General features: G+C 43.2%; 2 protein-coding genes across 3 annotated transcripts; both read left to right on the top strand.

Annotated features, from left to right (window-relative positions):
• The first annotated feature begins 513 nt into the window (after nucleotides 1-513).
• LOC115762641 (acetylcholine receptor subunit beta-like 1) lies at nucleotides 514-8,438 on the top strand. 2 transcript variants are annotated; one of them, XM_030704946.1, is made up of 7 exons: nucleotides 514-617; nucleotides 687-835; nucleotides 4,771-4,907; nucleotides 5,670-5,824; nucleotides 6,031-6,475; nucleotides 7,043-7,642; nucleotides 7,702-8,438. In XM_030704946.1, the coding sequence occupies exons 2-7, from the start codon at nucleotides 772-774 to the stop codon at nucleotides 7,864-7,866; spliced, it is 1,566 nt and encodes a 521-aa protein (XP_030560806.1). In that variant the 5' UTR covers nucleotides 514-617; nucleotides 687-771; the 3' UTR covers nucleotides 7,867-8,438. The 2 variants fall into 2 exon arrangements, with proteins under 2 accessions (XP_030560806.1, XP_030560805.1); XM_030704945.1 differs by lacking the exons at nucleotides 514-617; nucleotides 687-835 and having other exon boundaries at nucleotides 4,594-4,907.
• A 1,625-nt stretch (nucleotides 8,439-10,063) lies between these two features.
• Nucleotides 10,064-12,174, top strand: LOC115762765 (basic proline-rich protein). The gene is made up of 2 exons (XM_030705109.1): nucleotides 10,064-10,613; nucleotides 10,710-12,174. Exons 1-2 carry the CDS (start codon nucleotides 10,611-10,613, stop codon nucleotides 12,015-12,017), a joined length of 1,311 nt encoding a protein of 436 aa, XP_030560969.1. The 5' UTR covers nucleotides 10,064-10,610; the 3' UTR covers nucleotides 12,018-12,174.
• Nucleotides 12,175-13,647: the final 1,473 nt, after the last annotated feature.

The following is a 13,647-nucleotide window of genomic DNA, read 5'->3' as shown; positions in this document are numbered from 1 at the left end:
TAATGATGAAGCGTAGCAAATAATATGCCCCTCCCCGTTGACCTCGCGCCGTTGTTTTTTGTCATAATTAAACAGCTCAAAAAAACAGCTTATAAATATAAAAAAAAATACAAACTAAAATTGAGGAAGCGTTCGCATTGGAGCATTACTATTCCCACGCACTGTGTAAGAATCTAATTGACGTTGGCAACTCTGGCAACTCTGGTTCGTGGCTTTTCATGTAAACAAAGCCAGCAACAGCTGAGCCCTGGCCAAACAATGGAGGGTGCTGAACCAGAAGCCAAAGACAAGGCCAACCCTTAAAACGTGACTTTTGTTTACAAACTGTGCCGCGCGCTCTTTTATCCGCTCTCTCAGAGGGAGAGGGAGAATGAGAGAGAGAGAGAGAGAGGAAGACAGAGAGGGTGGCTGTGAGAGCGCCTGCGCTCTCTCTCCCCCTCTCGGCTGCTGTGCGCATCAGCATCTCGCATCGCATTGATTTTATCCAGAGTCCAGAGCTCGAGTTTCTTCTTAATCCGCACTCGAACTGCCGCAGCAAAAGGTTGGAAAATTCGTGCAGGTCCAAGGAAAGCTGCGGAAAATTTGTGGAAAACCAGCAGAAAGCCAAAAACTATTAGGTAAAGTGCACATTTTAAAGATGCGTAAATATTCCCGGACCTATAAAATTCCTCTCCTCTGGCTGACAGTGCGGGGCGTGGACCTTAACTGAAAAGAAAAACTATGCCTGGACTGCATATTAAATAAACATAGGAAGGACAACACGCACAGAAAATGGATTTAAATGCCAGAGCCTGGCTGCTGGGCGGCATCCTGGCGCTGCTAATGATTGCACAAGGTATGTGTCGTGGGGGCGTTGGGGGCGTGGCAGTTGCCAAAATGTATTTTGGGAGGTTATGCAATAATCCTATCTATATATATATATCTATATGTGTATTTTTGAAAGCCAGTTGAAAGCCAAAGCGCAAGCAACAAATTTTACAGCAATGATTTGATTTTTTTCTTAAATTTAATATAAACGCGCCAGCAGCGACGCCTTGACAAATTCCGAAAAGTTTTTCCATTAGCCAAAGAAACCAACGACAACCCGACAGCCTCGGCCTCAGCCACAGCCACAGCCTCAGCCACAGCCACCAGCTTCTCCTCAGCCTCAGCCTCTGCCTGTGCCGCCGCCTTTGTCCAGCTTCTGATATCTATATAGTATATAGTATACATATATATATTTAAAATAAGTACAACCACACAATCGAGACTTGAGGAATTTGCCAAAGCGTCGCTCTGCTGCAGCGCTGCCAAAAAAAAAACAAATGCGAAAGAAAAAAAATTACGATACCAACGACTGCGCCGATCATTAAATGCAACTCTTCAAAATTTGTATACTCGTAAAGTAGCCATAGCCTCTCTCTCTCTCTCTCTCTCTCTCTCTCTCTCTCTCTCGTTTTTTCTATATCTCTATCTCTCTCTCTCTCTCTCCTAGCACCCACTCTTACTGCAGCTTAGATCTTCTTTATATCCTCCTGCTAGCTATATAGCTTCTCTATATAAATGCCTTAGCATAGTTTCAACTTCTTAACCTATCTACATATTATATATGCTCTATGCTTCCAATTTTCCCCTACTTTTACTACAAGCAACTACTACTATTTCTCATAAGAATCCACCTACTTAGCGCTATTAGCCTAACTCTCTGCTTTTGTAATTAAACATCTTTTCCATCCCCACCCCAAACCGAAAATAATTATGAATTTTGTACTGCAAAGCGTAGCAAAACTCCCTATTTTTGGCGCTGCCGCAGATGGATACACATCAAAGCAACTGAATACAAAAAAAAAAAAAATAAATAAAAAAATATATATGAAGAAGAAAAAACAACAACAAAATACTGAAAAAATGAACCGAAATAATTTTGTTGATCAAAATGCAAAACAGATTTCTGTATCAACTGCCGAATCTTAATTCATACTCCTTCTGTTCTGAGCAGTCCAATCTAGCCTTAGTCCAAGCCTAGTGTTAAATTGTAAGCGAAAAAAAAACAAGCGACAGAAAAGAACCCCCCAAACATGGTGTCTACTTAGAGCTCTTTGCCATCACACACACACGCACACACACACACACACTCATACGCACACTCATATACATTGCCCACAGCCCTGCTCCAGCTCATACAATTAAATATGTTAGCTCAACTGCAACTCGAACAACCCAGAACCAGCACCATAGAAAATAAATCAAGTACCAAAAGTGCTCCAGTCGGGAGTGCCCGACTAGAAGATACCCTGCAGTCAGCCCCAAGCACCGAACACAAAAACACACGACGCTAACTGGATGTGCCTTCCCTTTGCCTTCATTTATGGAAACACGTTCTTGATTAACTCGGCTGTTTATAGTTCGATTTTTATAAAATTTTCAAGGCTTAAATATGGCATAAAAATGTATGTAAATACCAAAGCGAAAGGCTCTGTCTTTATAAATAAGCCTTTTTCCAATTACAATGGAAAACTGGGAGTATATTACAAAAATAAAGTATTCTTTACCTGTATATACTTAAAGACAAGCCACATAAGAAGTGTGGTGTATATAGCTTTTATGATTCTCGAGTTATGCTTAAAAGCCAAGTCTCAAAATTGATTTTTAACGATATATAGGAGAATATATGTATTCTACAAACTGAAGTCTCTTGCCAGATTGACAAAACTCTTTCTCCAGCTGAGGATTTTTTATACTCGTTCGTCTTCTGCTGCATGTAACATACTTTTGCTCATAAGCAGTATACCCTTTTTACCCAAGTTTAGTGGGTTCAGAGACAGTTTGTGCTCTATATAACACACATAGACAAGCATAACCCGGTCATGACAGCGACTTCACAGACACACACACACTCCCTTACACACACGCACACACACTCATACCAGCCTACGCATCCCAGTTTTCTGCACATGTGTGCTGTCAGCAGAGAGCTCTGCGCTCTCTCTCGCTGACTGTCTCTCGCTCCCTTTAGCTGTCGGATAAACGTAGCTGTCAAAAATATGTCATTTAGTTAGAGTAGCATTTAAATGTTTACAACTTGTTTTAGCAGCTTTGCAGGGCAGCCTTTAGTCGAGCACACCCGTTTGGCACTCTCTATTGTAACTAGCTCTAGGACTGTTTTTCGAAAGAGGTCCTTGCATTAAAGTGCGCCACTTTAATGCAACGGCGTCACATGCGGCGTATACGCAACGTAGGCTCTAACCAAATACATGTAACATATATTCGCATCACAAGCCAACAAATACAACAACAACAACAACAAAACAACACAACAAACACTGAACTAATGAAAATTGAACATAAAAAAAAAAACAACAACAAAACGAGCAGCTTTCACATTTCGTCATCTTATTTTTTCCCTAGTTGAAATTTAAATGAAAGCTCTTCAAGAATCGGCGTTAAGTGTCAACCTTTAACTATATCTTGCGCGCTTTTCCCACTCCCACTCTGGCTCTGTCTCCGTCTCTCTCTCTCTCCGTCTCTCCCCCTACTCTCTCTCTCTCTCTCGCTCTCTCCCTCTCTCTCTCTCTCTATCTGTGTTACACTGTCTACGCTTTGCCTACCATTATAAGCCCATTAAAACTAAAGACTATCACAACTACAACATGAACAAGAACTATAACAATATAAGCTAGTCGGGAGTGCCCGACTAGGAGATACCCTGAACCTAGCAAAACCTGAACCTTACAAACATTCTGTCTTCCTTCAATACATTCGCAAACATAAACACACTCCACATTTAGGAAAATGTATTCTTGAGTATTTTCGGTGCCTATAGTCCGATCCTTTGCGATATTCTTGGAGCCCAAATCTTGATCTCACGATGCAATTTTGCGGAAAGTGTCTTAGAAGTCTCAAGCTTGTAATCGGTATCTTCTATACGAGAGCATATAGAGAACATTTTGGTATATCTTGTTTCTAGAATTTTCGAGCTATGCTTAAGAAAACAAGTATCGAATGCCATATTTATCGATAACATGATATATACAAATTCTTTCTGCCTACGGTATTAATTCAAATTAAAAGACTCTAGATTTGTAGTTTTTGGGCTCGACGCATTCACACAGACGAACAGACAGACGAAGGAAATATATGAGATCGGATATCAACCAATAATTAATAAGTTTCTTCCGGGTACGGTATACGATAGTAGAGATTTCCAATTTCCAGTCGATGCATTAGCTCGGACAAACAGACAGACGGCAGGAACATATATATATATATATATATGCTAATGGGGTGCTTAAGACGATCAAAGGTGATTTTTATGAGATCGGAAAGGGTTATCAAACCATAAATTATAAATTCCTTCTGGGTACATTACGAGAATATGGATTTCCAATTACCAGTCTCTGGATTTGTAGTTCGATCCCTTCAATCAGACAAATATAAAGACGGAAAGGGTATATACATTTATGGGAGAAATTTCTACTGTCACATACACTTGCACAAAACAATTATGGCCTCTTCAACCATCTTCAATGGGTTCAGGGTATAAAAAGAAAATACAAACCACACAAAAAATAAAATTTAAAAAATTAAAAAATTAAAGAAGAAAACTAAGAAAAATTTGCTCATATTTGTTTCGTCTTTGTGTGTTTTTTTCTGACTCTTCTTCGTTCTATTCTGTGCTTTCTGTTGTTTGTTTTGGCCAAACATTTTGTTTTTCTCCGGCTTTACCGACTTTCCGTTTTTTTCTTGTTTTTTCTTGTGCGCCTTGGTTTTTCGTTTCGTGTGTTTCTTTAGTCAGTGCATCCGAAGACGAAGAGCGCCTGGTGCGTGACCTCTTTCGAGGCTACAATAAACTCATACGACCCGTACAAAATATGACACAAAAAGTTGGAGTAAGATTTGGTTTGGCGTTCGTACAGCTAATCAATGTCGTAAGTGTTCCCATCAAATCAAAATCCAAATTTCTAAAAACAAATAGAAAAAAAAACAAAAAAAAACCAAAAACTAATGCTAAATAATAAAAGATACTAACTTTAGTAGCGTGTAAAACTGTACTTACGAGTTCTGTTCATGAATAATTCTTGAGTTTTGTTGCTGCACAGCCACGCCCCCGACGCCCCAAATGCATATATATGCTTATGTTAAATATATGCGTTCGATCAGTGGGCGTGGCTATGGCCCGCCAGCCCGTTTTTCAGTTAAGTTTATGCTTTGTAAATACTTAATTACACACGTGTTGTCTTGACTTGTATTTGTATGTTTGTAGTGAAACCTCATGCCTAGCAAAAAACGAATACTAACTCTAATTAATAAATAAGACAATTGCATTGCATTTTTAAATTAACAAAACTAAAACCTATATACTAACAATTATGAGAAATTATATTACAAAAAAAAAAAAACAACAACAAACATCAACAACAACAAATGCAAAAAATAATGACTTAAACTTCAAACTTCCCACCCGCTCTCTCAAATATATTTCTTTCTGTCTGAATTCGATTCCGATTCGCTTGAATCGCCAAAATATACATATACAAATATTACGTATACGGTGCGTACGATCGAATTCATAAAAATAAATTACAATCAACCACCAAAACCAACCAAACAACCAACCACCATCATCACCAAACATCTCAAATATCTCGAAAAACTAAAAAACCCGAACTGAAACCAAAATTGAAACCAAGAATGAGAAAAATCAAATTATGAAATCAAACGTTTGGCTACGTTTGGTTTGGTACGACTATCAGCTGCAATGGGATGAGGCTGACTACGGCGGCATCGGGGTGCTCCGTCTGCCCCCGGATAAGGTTTGGAAGCCGGACATTGTGCTCTTCAATAAGTGAGTAAATGGCTTTAACTCAACTAACTCTCGACAACTCTCCCTCTCTCTCTCTCTCTCGCTCTCTCTCTCTCTCTATATATATATATATATAAATATATATAACTATTTGTATTGTGCATTGTATTGAATGTTAATTGTACTTAGGTTTTGGTCTTTAAATCGTGTGCCAGCTACTAATATGCATTTCTGTCTTTGTGTCCCAGCGCCGATGGCAACTACGAGGTGCGCTACAAGTCAAACGTGCTCATCTATCCCACGGGCGAGGTGCTCTGGGTGCCGCCGGCCATTTATCAGAGCTCCTGCACAATTGATGTCACCTATTTTCCGTTCGATCAGCAGACGTGCATCATGAAGTTCGGCTCCTGGACGTTTAATGGCGATCAGGTCTCGCTGGCGCTCTACAACAATAAGAACTTTGTTGATCTGTCCGATTACTGGAAATCGGGCACCTGGGATATTATCGAAGTGCCCGCCTATCTTAACGTATACGAGGGCGACAGCAATCATCCAACCGAAACGGACATCACCTTTTACATTATAATACGACGCAAAACCCTGTTCTACACGGTCAACTTGATTTTGCCCACGGTGCTGATCTCATTTCTCTGCGTGCTCGTCTTCTATCTGCCCGCCGAGGCTGGCGAAAAGGTGAGCTCAAATTTGACACGGGTTCGTTTCGGTTTTTATGCCTTGAACCCACTGGAAATTGGGTAAGAAGAGTATATTGCTTTTGTGAATACGTATGTAACGTGAAGACTCTATAAATTATAAATATTCAGCTTCAATAGCCGAGTTGAACTATCGTTCTTTATCTGTCCGTTTGTCAGTCTTTATGAAGGCAACAATCTCGAAAACTACACAAGCTGGAGATTTTCAGTTTGAGATACATATTCTCGTTAACCAAACATAGGAACAGATTCTCAGTGCTTTCTATATATTATTCCTTTTATTATAATATCGATAAATATCGATGTTTAGGCTTGGTTTTTTAAGCGTAAAAAGCTGAAGATCTGAACTTTGAGATCTATATTCTCGCAATAGAAGACTCTCAGTCCAGAGTCCTTTCCATATGTACTCCAATTTTCATTGTATCGATAAATATCGATATATACACACTCTTCTTAAAGATAGGTAGGTGCAGGGTATCTGCCAGTCGGGCGCAGCCGACTAGAGCTGAGTTATTTGTTCAGGTTCTAAGCCGGTTCGATGTCGTAGGTCACGCTGGGCATTAGCATTCTGCTGTCACTGGTTGTGTTCCTGTTGCTCGTCTCGAAGATTCTGCCGCCGACATCGCTGGTGTTGCCGCTGATTGCCAAGTATCTGCTCTTTACGTTCATTATGAACACGGTCTCCATTCTGGTCACGGTCATAATTATCAATTGGAACTTCCGTGGGCCGCGCACACATCGCATGCCCATGTGGATACGTTCCGTCTTCCTGCACTATTTGCCCGCCTTTCTGCTGATGAAGAGGCCGCGCAAGACACGCCTCCGCTGGATGATGGAAATGCCCGGAATGAGCATGCCCGCGCATCCGCATCCCTCGTACGGCTCGCCGGCCGAGCTGCCCAAGCATATCAGCGCAATCGGCGGCAAGCAATCAAAAATGGAGGTCATGGAGCTATCGGATCTGCATCATCCCAACTGCAAGATCAATCGCAAGGTGAACAGCGGCGCCGAGCTGGGCCTGGGCGACGGCTGTCGTCGCGAGAGCGAATCCTCCGACTCTATATTGCTGTCCCCCGAAGCCAGCAAGGCCACCGAGGCGGTCGAGTTCATAGCCGAGCATCTGCGCAACGAAGATCTCTACATACAGGTTAGCTCTAGATACTTTTTGTGCGAGTATCTCATGATTTAATTTTCAACATTTGACAGACTCGCGAGGATTGGAAGTACGTAGCCATGGTCATTGATCGCCTGCAGCTGTACATTTTCTTTATTGTGACCACGGCCGGCACGATTGGCATTCTGATGGATGCGCCACATATCTTCGAGTATGTCGACCAGGATCGCATCATTGAGATCTATCGCGGCAAGTAGAGGAATTATCGCTGCAGCCATTTTGCGGCAACTAAAAGGTTAAACATTGCAACATTGCAACAATAAACGAACGTAAATAATACGAAACGAGTTAAGCGGATTTTTAGATTTTAATAACAAAATTTGGCACCTTCTAGGGCTCGCAGCAAAACAAGTTAATAAAAAATACATTTTAAACAAAATATCTCATTAAACGCTTCACATTTAGGCATCGAATTCATACAAAACAAATCAAAAGCAAATTAATCAATTTAAAAGGCAGGCCATAAAGCAAACTAGTGGAATTGTGAACAGATCTTTTATTTAATATACTTATAATGTGCGAGTTATTGACTAAATAAATAATAGAGTTGGTTTAGTTTAAGCGCAATAAACTCTGATAACTGGACGGTTTTCTCAGCTTGTTATGTTTAGACACTTAAGTAAAGCTATTTAAGATTTCAACTAAACACAATTTGTAAGTGCTTCACGCACAACAATGATAAGCAAAGAAAACTTCAATGGAAATATTCAAAACAAAAGCAAACACACACCAAAAACCTGTAGACACAACAGCAAAGCACAGCCAAAAACACGAAAACTAATAAAAATGCAAAGTTAATTAATAAAAAAATACACAAATACAAACAACCTGTGTGTGAGTGCTCGACTGGCAGATACCCTGTTTTATATGACCCAAGAAAACTATTTTCAGTTTCTTTAGATAATTTTATTAAAAAAATCCTTCAGTTTTTTTCTCCTCCGTTAAAGTTAAAATAAATAAATTCGATCTGATCTTCATACTGGCATCTCTAGCTCTTAAAATCCTTAAATAATGTGCATATCGATATTTGTCGATTTTATTCCTTTTATAAAATCTTAAGGTCAACTAAGCTAAGCTACACATCGATATTTATCGATTGTTCTGTGTGGAATATAAGAAAGAGTTTTATATATTATTTTTGATTTCTTTATCTTTTATAGTACTTAAATATATATGGATATGCCAGATTCTACTGGTCACATACATATACACACATGTATACCCTTCCATAAACATTTACCCGCTTTTACAGGGTATTCCTACAGAAACTGAATCGTTTCGACTGAAAACTGGCTCAGCGCATTGCGCATACGCCGCGTAACCCGTAACACGTAGCCCGGCTAATTGGCTTATTAATTAATTGGAATTGACATTTTATCTGTAAGCATTGTATTTATGGACCAGCTGGGCGGCTGTCGAATCAAATGATTTTCCAATTGTTGCCACTGCCATATATAACAGTAAATACCCCACAGAAGGCAGCGGCCATTTTGACAAAAGCAACTCTTTTGGCACGATTTTGCTGTTAACCACGATTTGTCATCGCCGCCGCCAGCTTCATTTATGATGATTTGCGAATGTCTAAAAATATGCAAATGCGCAAGGTATTTCGCACGTCTATCAACCCACGCGCTGTCATTCAAATACATGGCTATGATTGGGCTTAGGCAGACAAAAATATATATTAAACTTTATTTTTTAAAGAGGGATCATATATCATATACAAGCCGAAGCTGGGAGGCTGAGCGTTTTACAGAAGCTTCCCTTTGAGTCGCAAGGGAGTACTCAGAAGGGACTTTGAGACATTCGGACTTCTATTTGAGAAGGGTGTTAAAATGTATGAAAAACATCATACAACATCATCATACATCATACATCATACATCATATTTCATACATCATACATCATACATCATACATCATACATCATACACCATACATCATACATCATATTTCATACATCATACATCATACAACATACATCATGTATCATACAACATACATCATACAATTGTTGTGCTTTGGAAGCGTGACGTAATGAGCCTGTAAAGCTTAGGTATCTAAGCGTCGAACGAGAAAGCGAGAGGTTTTTGGTTCAAAGGCAGTAAGCATTTTTTAACGCCTATTTAATTTTTAATAAGGCATAAAGCAATAATAATTAACTAAAAAACAAACAACCATTATTGAAATTAGTGGAAGTTAACAAGAAAATATGAAAAGGACAAAAAAGCCGCAGCAGAGCGTTGCGAATTGGACAAATTTCTCGATCTGCAACAATATTAATTGGATCCGGACAATGTCGGGTAATCTATTCTGGTAATATGATATAATATTTGCTTGATGACAAACTTGATAAGCAGCTGGTTCCTGGTTAACACTTCTGCCATCCAGGGCCAACCCGTTGTGCGGGGCATAAAAACCCTAAGCATCTTAAATAAAAACTAACTGGTACGCGTTGTTATTGACTTACAATCGCCGTTGATTACCAAGCAACTACAACAACTACAACAACAACAGAAACGACTACAACAATAACAACAATAACAGAAACAACAACTAGCAAAGGTTGCAGCATCACGACGATGACTCCAACTGAGTCCAACTGAGACTCGAGTCTGAGCCAAAAACTCGTTGGCCCGACTCAAAAAAGCCGAGTCAAAAGCATTTGGCATCTATTGAGCTGAGCTCCGGCTTAGGGGCTGCTGCTGCCGCCGCTGCGGTATAAATTCGCCAAGGGAGAACATTTGGGCATCATTCGATTTTCTGATTTTGCAACGAAGACGTCGCTGGCTTCGCTTGCTCCACTCTCCAGTCCAGTCTCCAGTCTCGAGTCTCGAGTCTCGCGTCTCGTGTGTTCGCCAAACCGGTAAAAATAATTTTTCGTGTGCTCTCGTCGTGCATTTTCCAGTTGTGCGGAAAAACTGTGTGTGAGAATTCGCAGCATGGTGAGTGGCCACAGGCATCTCTATGCATCATTGGGATGCCCATAAATCCGCTCCGGGAACTGATCATTTTATTGTGCTTGTTGTTCCCCCTCGCAGCGCCTTTTACTGCCTCTGTTGGCGGCGCTGCTCGCTGCGGTTGGCGTCTATGCGGATGTCTCGCATCTGGACACCGATCTGCAGGAGGATGGATACCATTATAAGCAGCCGTCGCAGCCGTTTCCGCCGCCGCCCACGGGCAATGGAATTGAGGATAGCGGCGTGATACCCGGACCGGCTCCTTCGGCGCCGGCGCCTTCGTACGGACCGCCACAGACGCAGCCGCCGCGACCACAGCCGCAGCCTATTCCCACGGCTCCGTCACCTTCGTACGGGCCTCCTCAGACGCAGCCGCCGCGACCACAGCCACAACCGATACCCACCGCACCCGGACCATCTTATGGACCGCCGCAAACGCAGCCACCGCAGCCACCGCGTCCACAGCCCACGGCTCCGGCTCCTTCATACGGTCCGCCACAAACTCAACCGCCACGTCCGCAGCCACAACCGCAGCCGCAGCCCACGGCTCCAGGTCCTTCCTATGGACCACCGCAAACTCAACCACCGCGTCCGCAGCCGCAGCCGCAGCCACAGCCCTCAGCTCCGGCTCCTTCTTATGGACCACCGCAGACTCCGCCGCAGCCTGCCGGTCCGGAATACTTGCCGCCCGATCAGCCGCAGCAGCCCAAGCCGCGCCCCGTTCCCCAACGTCCAACTCCACCAGCACCACAGCCTTCGTATGGCCCGCCACCAACGCAGCCACAGCCGCAGCCACCACGTCCCCAGCCACATAGTCCTCCGGCACCGCGTCCACAGCAGCCGGCCGCGGAATATTTGCCGCCTGCTGGTCCTCCCGCACCACCCACCTATCAGCCGCGCCCACCACAACCACCAGCTGGACCACCAGCTGGACCGCCCACCTATCAGCCACGTCCGCCAGCACCGCCTGCACCACCAGCACCTACTCCCGGCTATGTGCCACCACCAGCACAGCCTACCTACCAGCCGCGCCCACCACCATCAGCTGGCCCACCAGCACCGCCCACATACCAGCCACGGCCACAGCAGCCACCAGCTCCTCCGGCACCTACTCCAAGCTATGGTCCTCCTCCTTCTAGTCCGCCCGCACCACCTACCTACCAGCCACGCCCACCAGCACCACCCGCACCGCCAGCACCGCCAGCACCGACCTCTGAGTACGGACCACCGCCCTCTAGCCCACCCGCACCGCCCACCTATCAGCCGCGCCCGCCCGCACCGCCTGGCCCACCCGCGCAATCCTATCCAGAGCCACAGCCGACGGATGCCGGCTCATTGGGTCCCGATGGCTATAACTACAACAAACCCGCCAATCCGTTTACCTACTAAACACAAAGTATTCTAAGCCTAAAACAGCCCAAAACAATTTTGGAATAGTTGCTGCCAATCCCCTCTCCCCACACGTACCCGCCGGAGTTTTAGGGTACATTTTAAAGAAACCTTTGTAATGAAACGTTTCCAAATAAAGTAAAATCTACACCAAAAACCAATTAAGAGCCACAATTGTTGGTGGCGTCCAGTGGTTGACCTTCTCTCGCTCAGTTCTGACAGCCGTTGACGCGTTCAAGATAAATTGCGAGGGTCATTAGAGCCGGGCAGCATCAAAAGCAGCAGCAGCAAAAGCAGCAGATGCCAGCTGAAAATATCAACGGTTCAAGTGCAGCAGGCCGGCCAGTTGCAGCGGTGCCAGGTTCAAATCCATGAGCGGGCAGAGAAGTTGCCTTTTAATAAGCGATGCACAGGCGGAAATGATGCTGCACTGCACACAAATTCAGCTGTTTTCTGGCTTAATTTGGCTGTTTGTAAGCCGGAAGCAGTGGAAATTTTCATTTGTTGACAATTCAATGGAAAGTCGACGGTTCAAATCCAGCAACAATTCTCAATTTGTATATATGTTTGTATGAAATTGGTAATATTGGATTTGGCTATTTTCTTCTAGCTTATTTTGGCTGTTGGCAAAGCTCGAAAGCCGGAAACAGTGGAAATTTTAAAATCAATTGACTTTTTGTTGACATTTCAATGAGAAGCTCTGACTAAATTGGAGCCTAACAGAAGGAAAGTCGCCGACTCAAATCCAGCAGCAACTCTCAATGTATATATTTATTTAACAAATTTTTAACACTGGATTTGGCTGCTTTTTTGTGGCCTCAAGTAGCCGTGTTCAGGCGCAGGCGCGTCTGTTTATTGTTTATCGAATGCTTAGTAAATCCATAAAATCTATAGCTCGATGAATCCATAAATCCACAAATCGCACTCGAGTGTGGTGCAACCTGAATTCGCCTTACTTGGACGCGATTCAAGGTGTTTCGCCCTTTCCCCACCAACCCCTCGCTCCGTCTGTGGCAACAAAAATCAATAGCAGCGAGTCGAGCGAGTCGGCGCTTGCGATCACCTGTCGACGACTCAATTCCCACAAGCTGTCGTCAGTTGGTTCATCAGTCATTTAGTCAATATGTTAGCCGCTCAGTCAATAAATTTGCTGCCGTTGTTCATTAAGCAGCGCGTTTTGGGCGCCCAAGAAATAAAATTAGAAAAAAACTGCCACTGCAACTGCAACCGGGTTGTGCAATGCTCTGCTGCCTGGGCCCTGCCACACACTCACACACACACACACATAATTACATAAGCATTGGACATTCGGCCTTCGATTTGGCTACAGCTGGACACGGAGTTGGAGCTGCGGCTGAAGCCGGAGCTGGAGCCGGCAGCCGCTGCTGACGAAGACACGCGCCCTTCGTCGCGACCCACTGGATTGCTTTTGATTAACGTCTTAACGAGTGTCGCTCTCGGGTGTGATTTATGTTTTTTTTAAAACACCCTGTATCTATGAACAATTTGTATAAACAGGGTATAATGGACCCAAGGCAGTAGTTTCGATCGTAGAAGCGATTTTAGCCAGCTCAGGCTCAGCTTGAAAGATACATAAGCTTAAAACCTATATATATCAATTGCCATCTTT

The sequence above is a fragment of the Drosophila novamexicana genome, unplaced genomic scaffold, assembly GCF_003285875.2.
Source record: "Drosophila novamexicana strain 15010-1031.04,08,12 unplaced genomic scaffold, DnovRS2.1 tig00000644-arrow-pilon, whole genome shotgun sequence".
NCBI classification, from domain to species: domain Eukaryota; kingdom Metazoa; phylum Arthropoda; class Insecta; order Diptera; family Drosophilidae; genus Drosophila; species Drosophila novamexicana.
The sequence above is the reverse complement of the archived record's forward strand: the minus strand, read 5'-3'. Positions and strand labels throughout refer to the sequence as shown.

Coding starts and splice junctions, on each gene's coding strand:
- LOC115762641 (XM_030704946.1), top strand. CDS start 772: ATGGATTTAAATGCCAGAGCCTGGCTGCTGGGCGGCATCCTGGCGCTG. Junction 6,476..7,042: donor CCGCCGAGGCTGGCGAAAAG/GTGAGCTCAAAT, acceptor TCGATGTCGTAG/GTCACGCTGGGCATTAGCAT. Junction 7,643..7,701: donor ACGAAGATCTCTACATACAG/GTTAGCTCTAGA, acceptor AACATTTGACAG/ACTCGCGAGGATTGGAAGTA.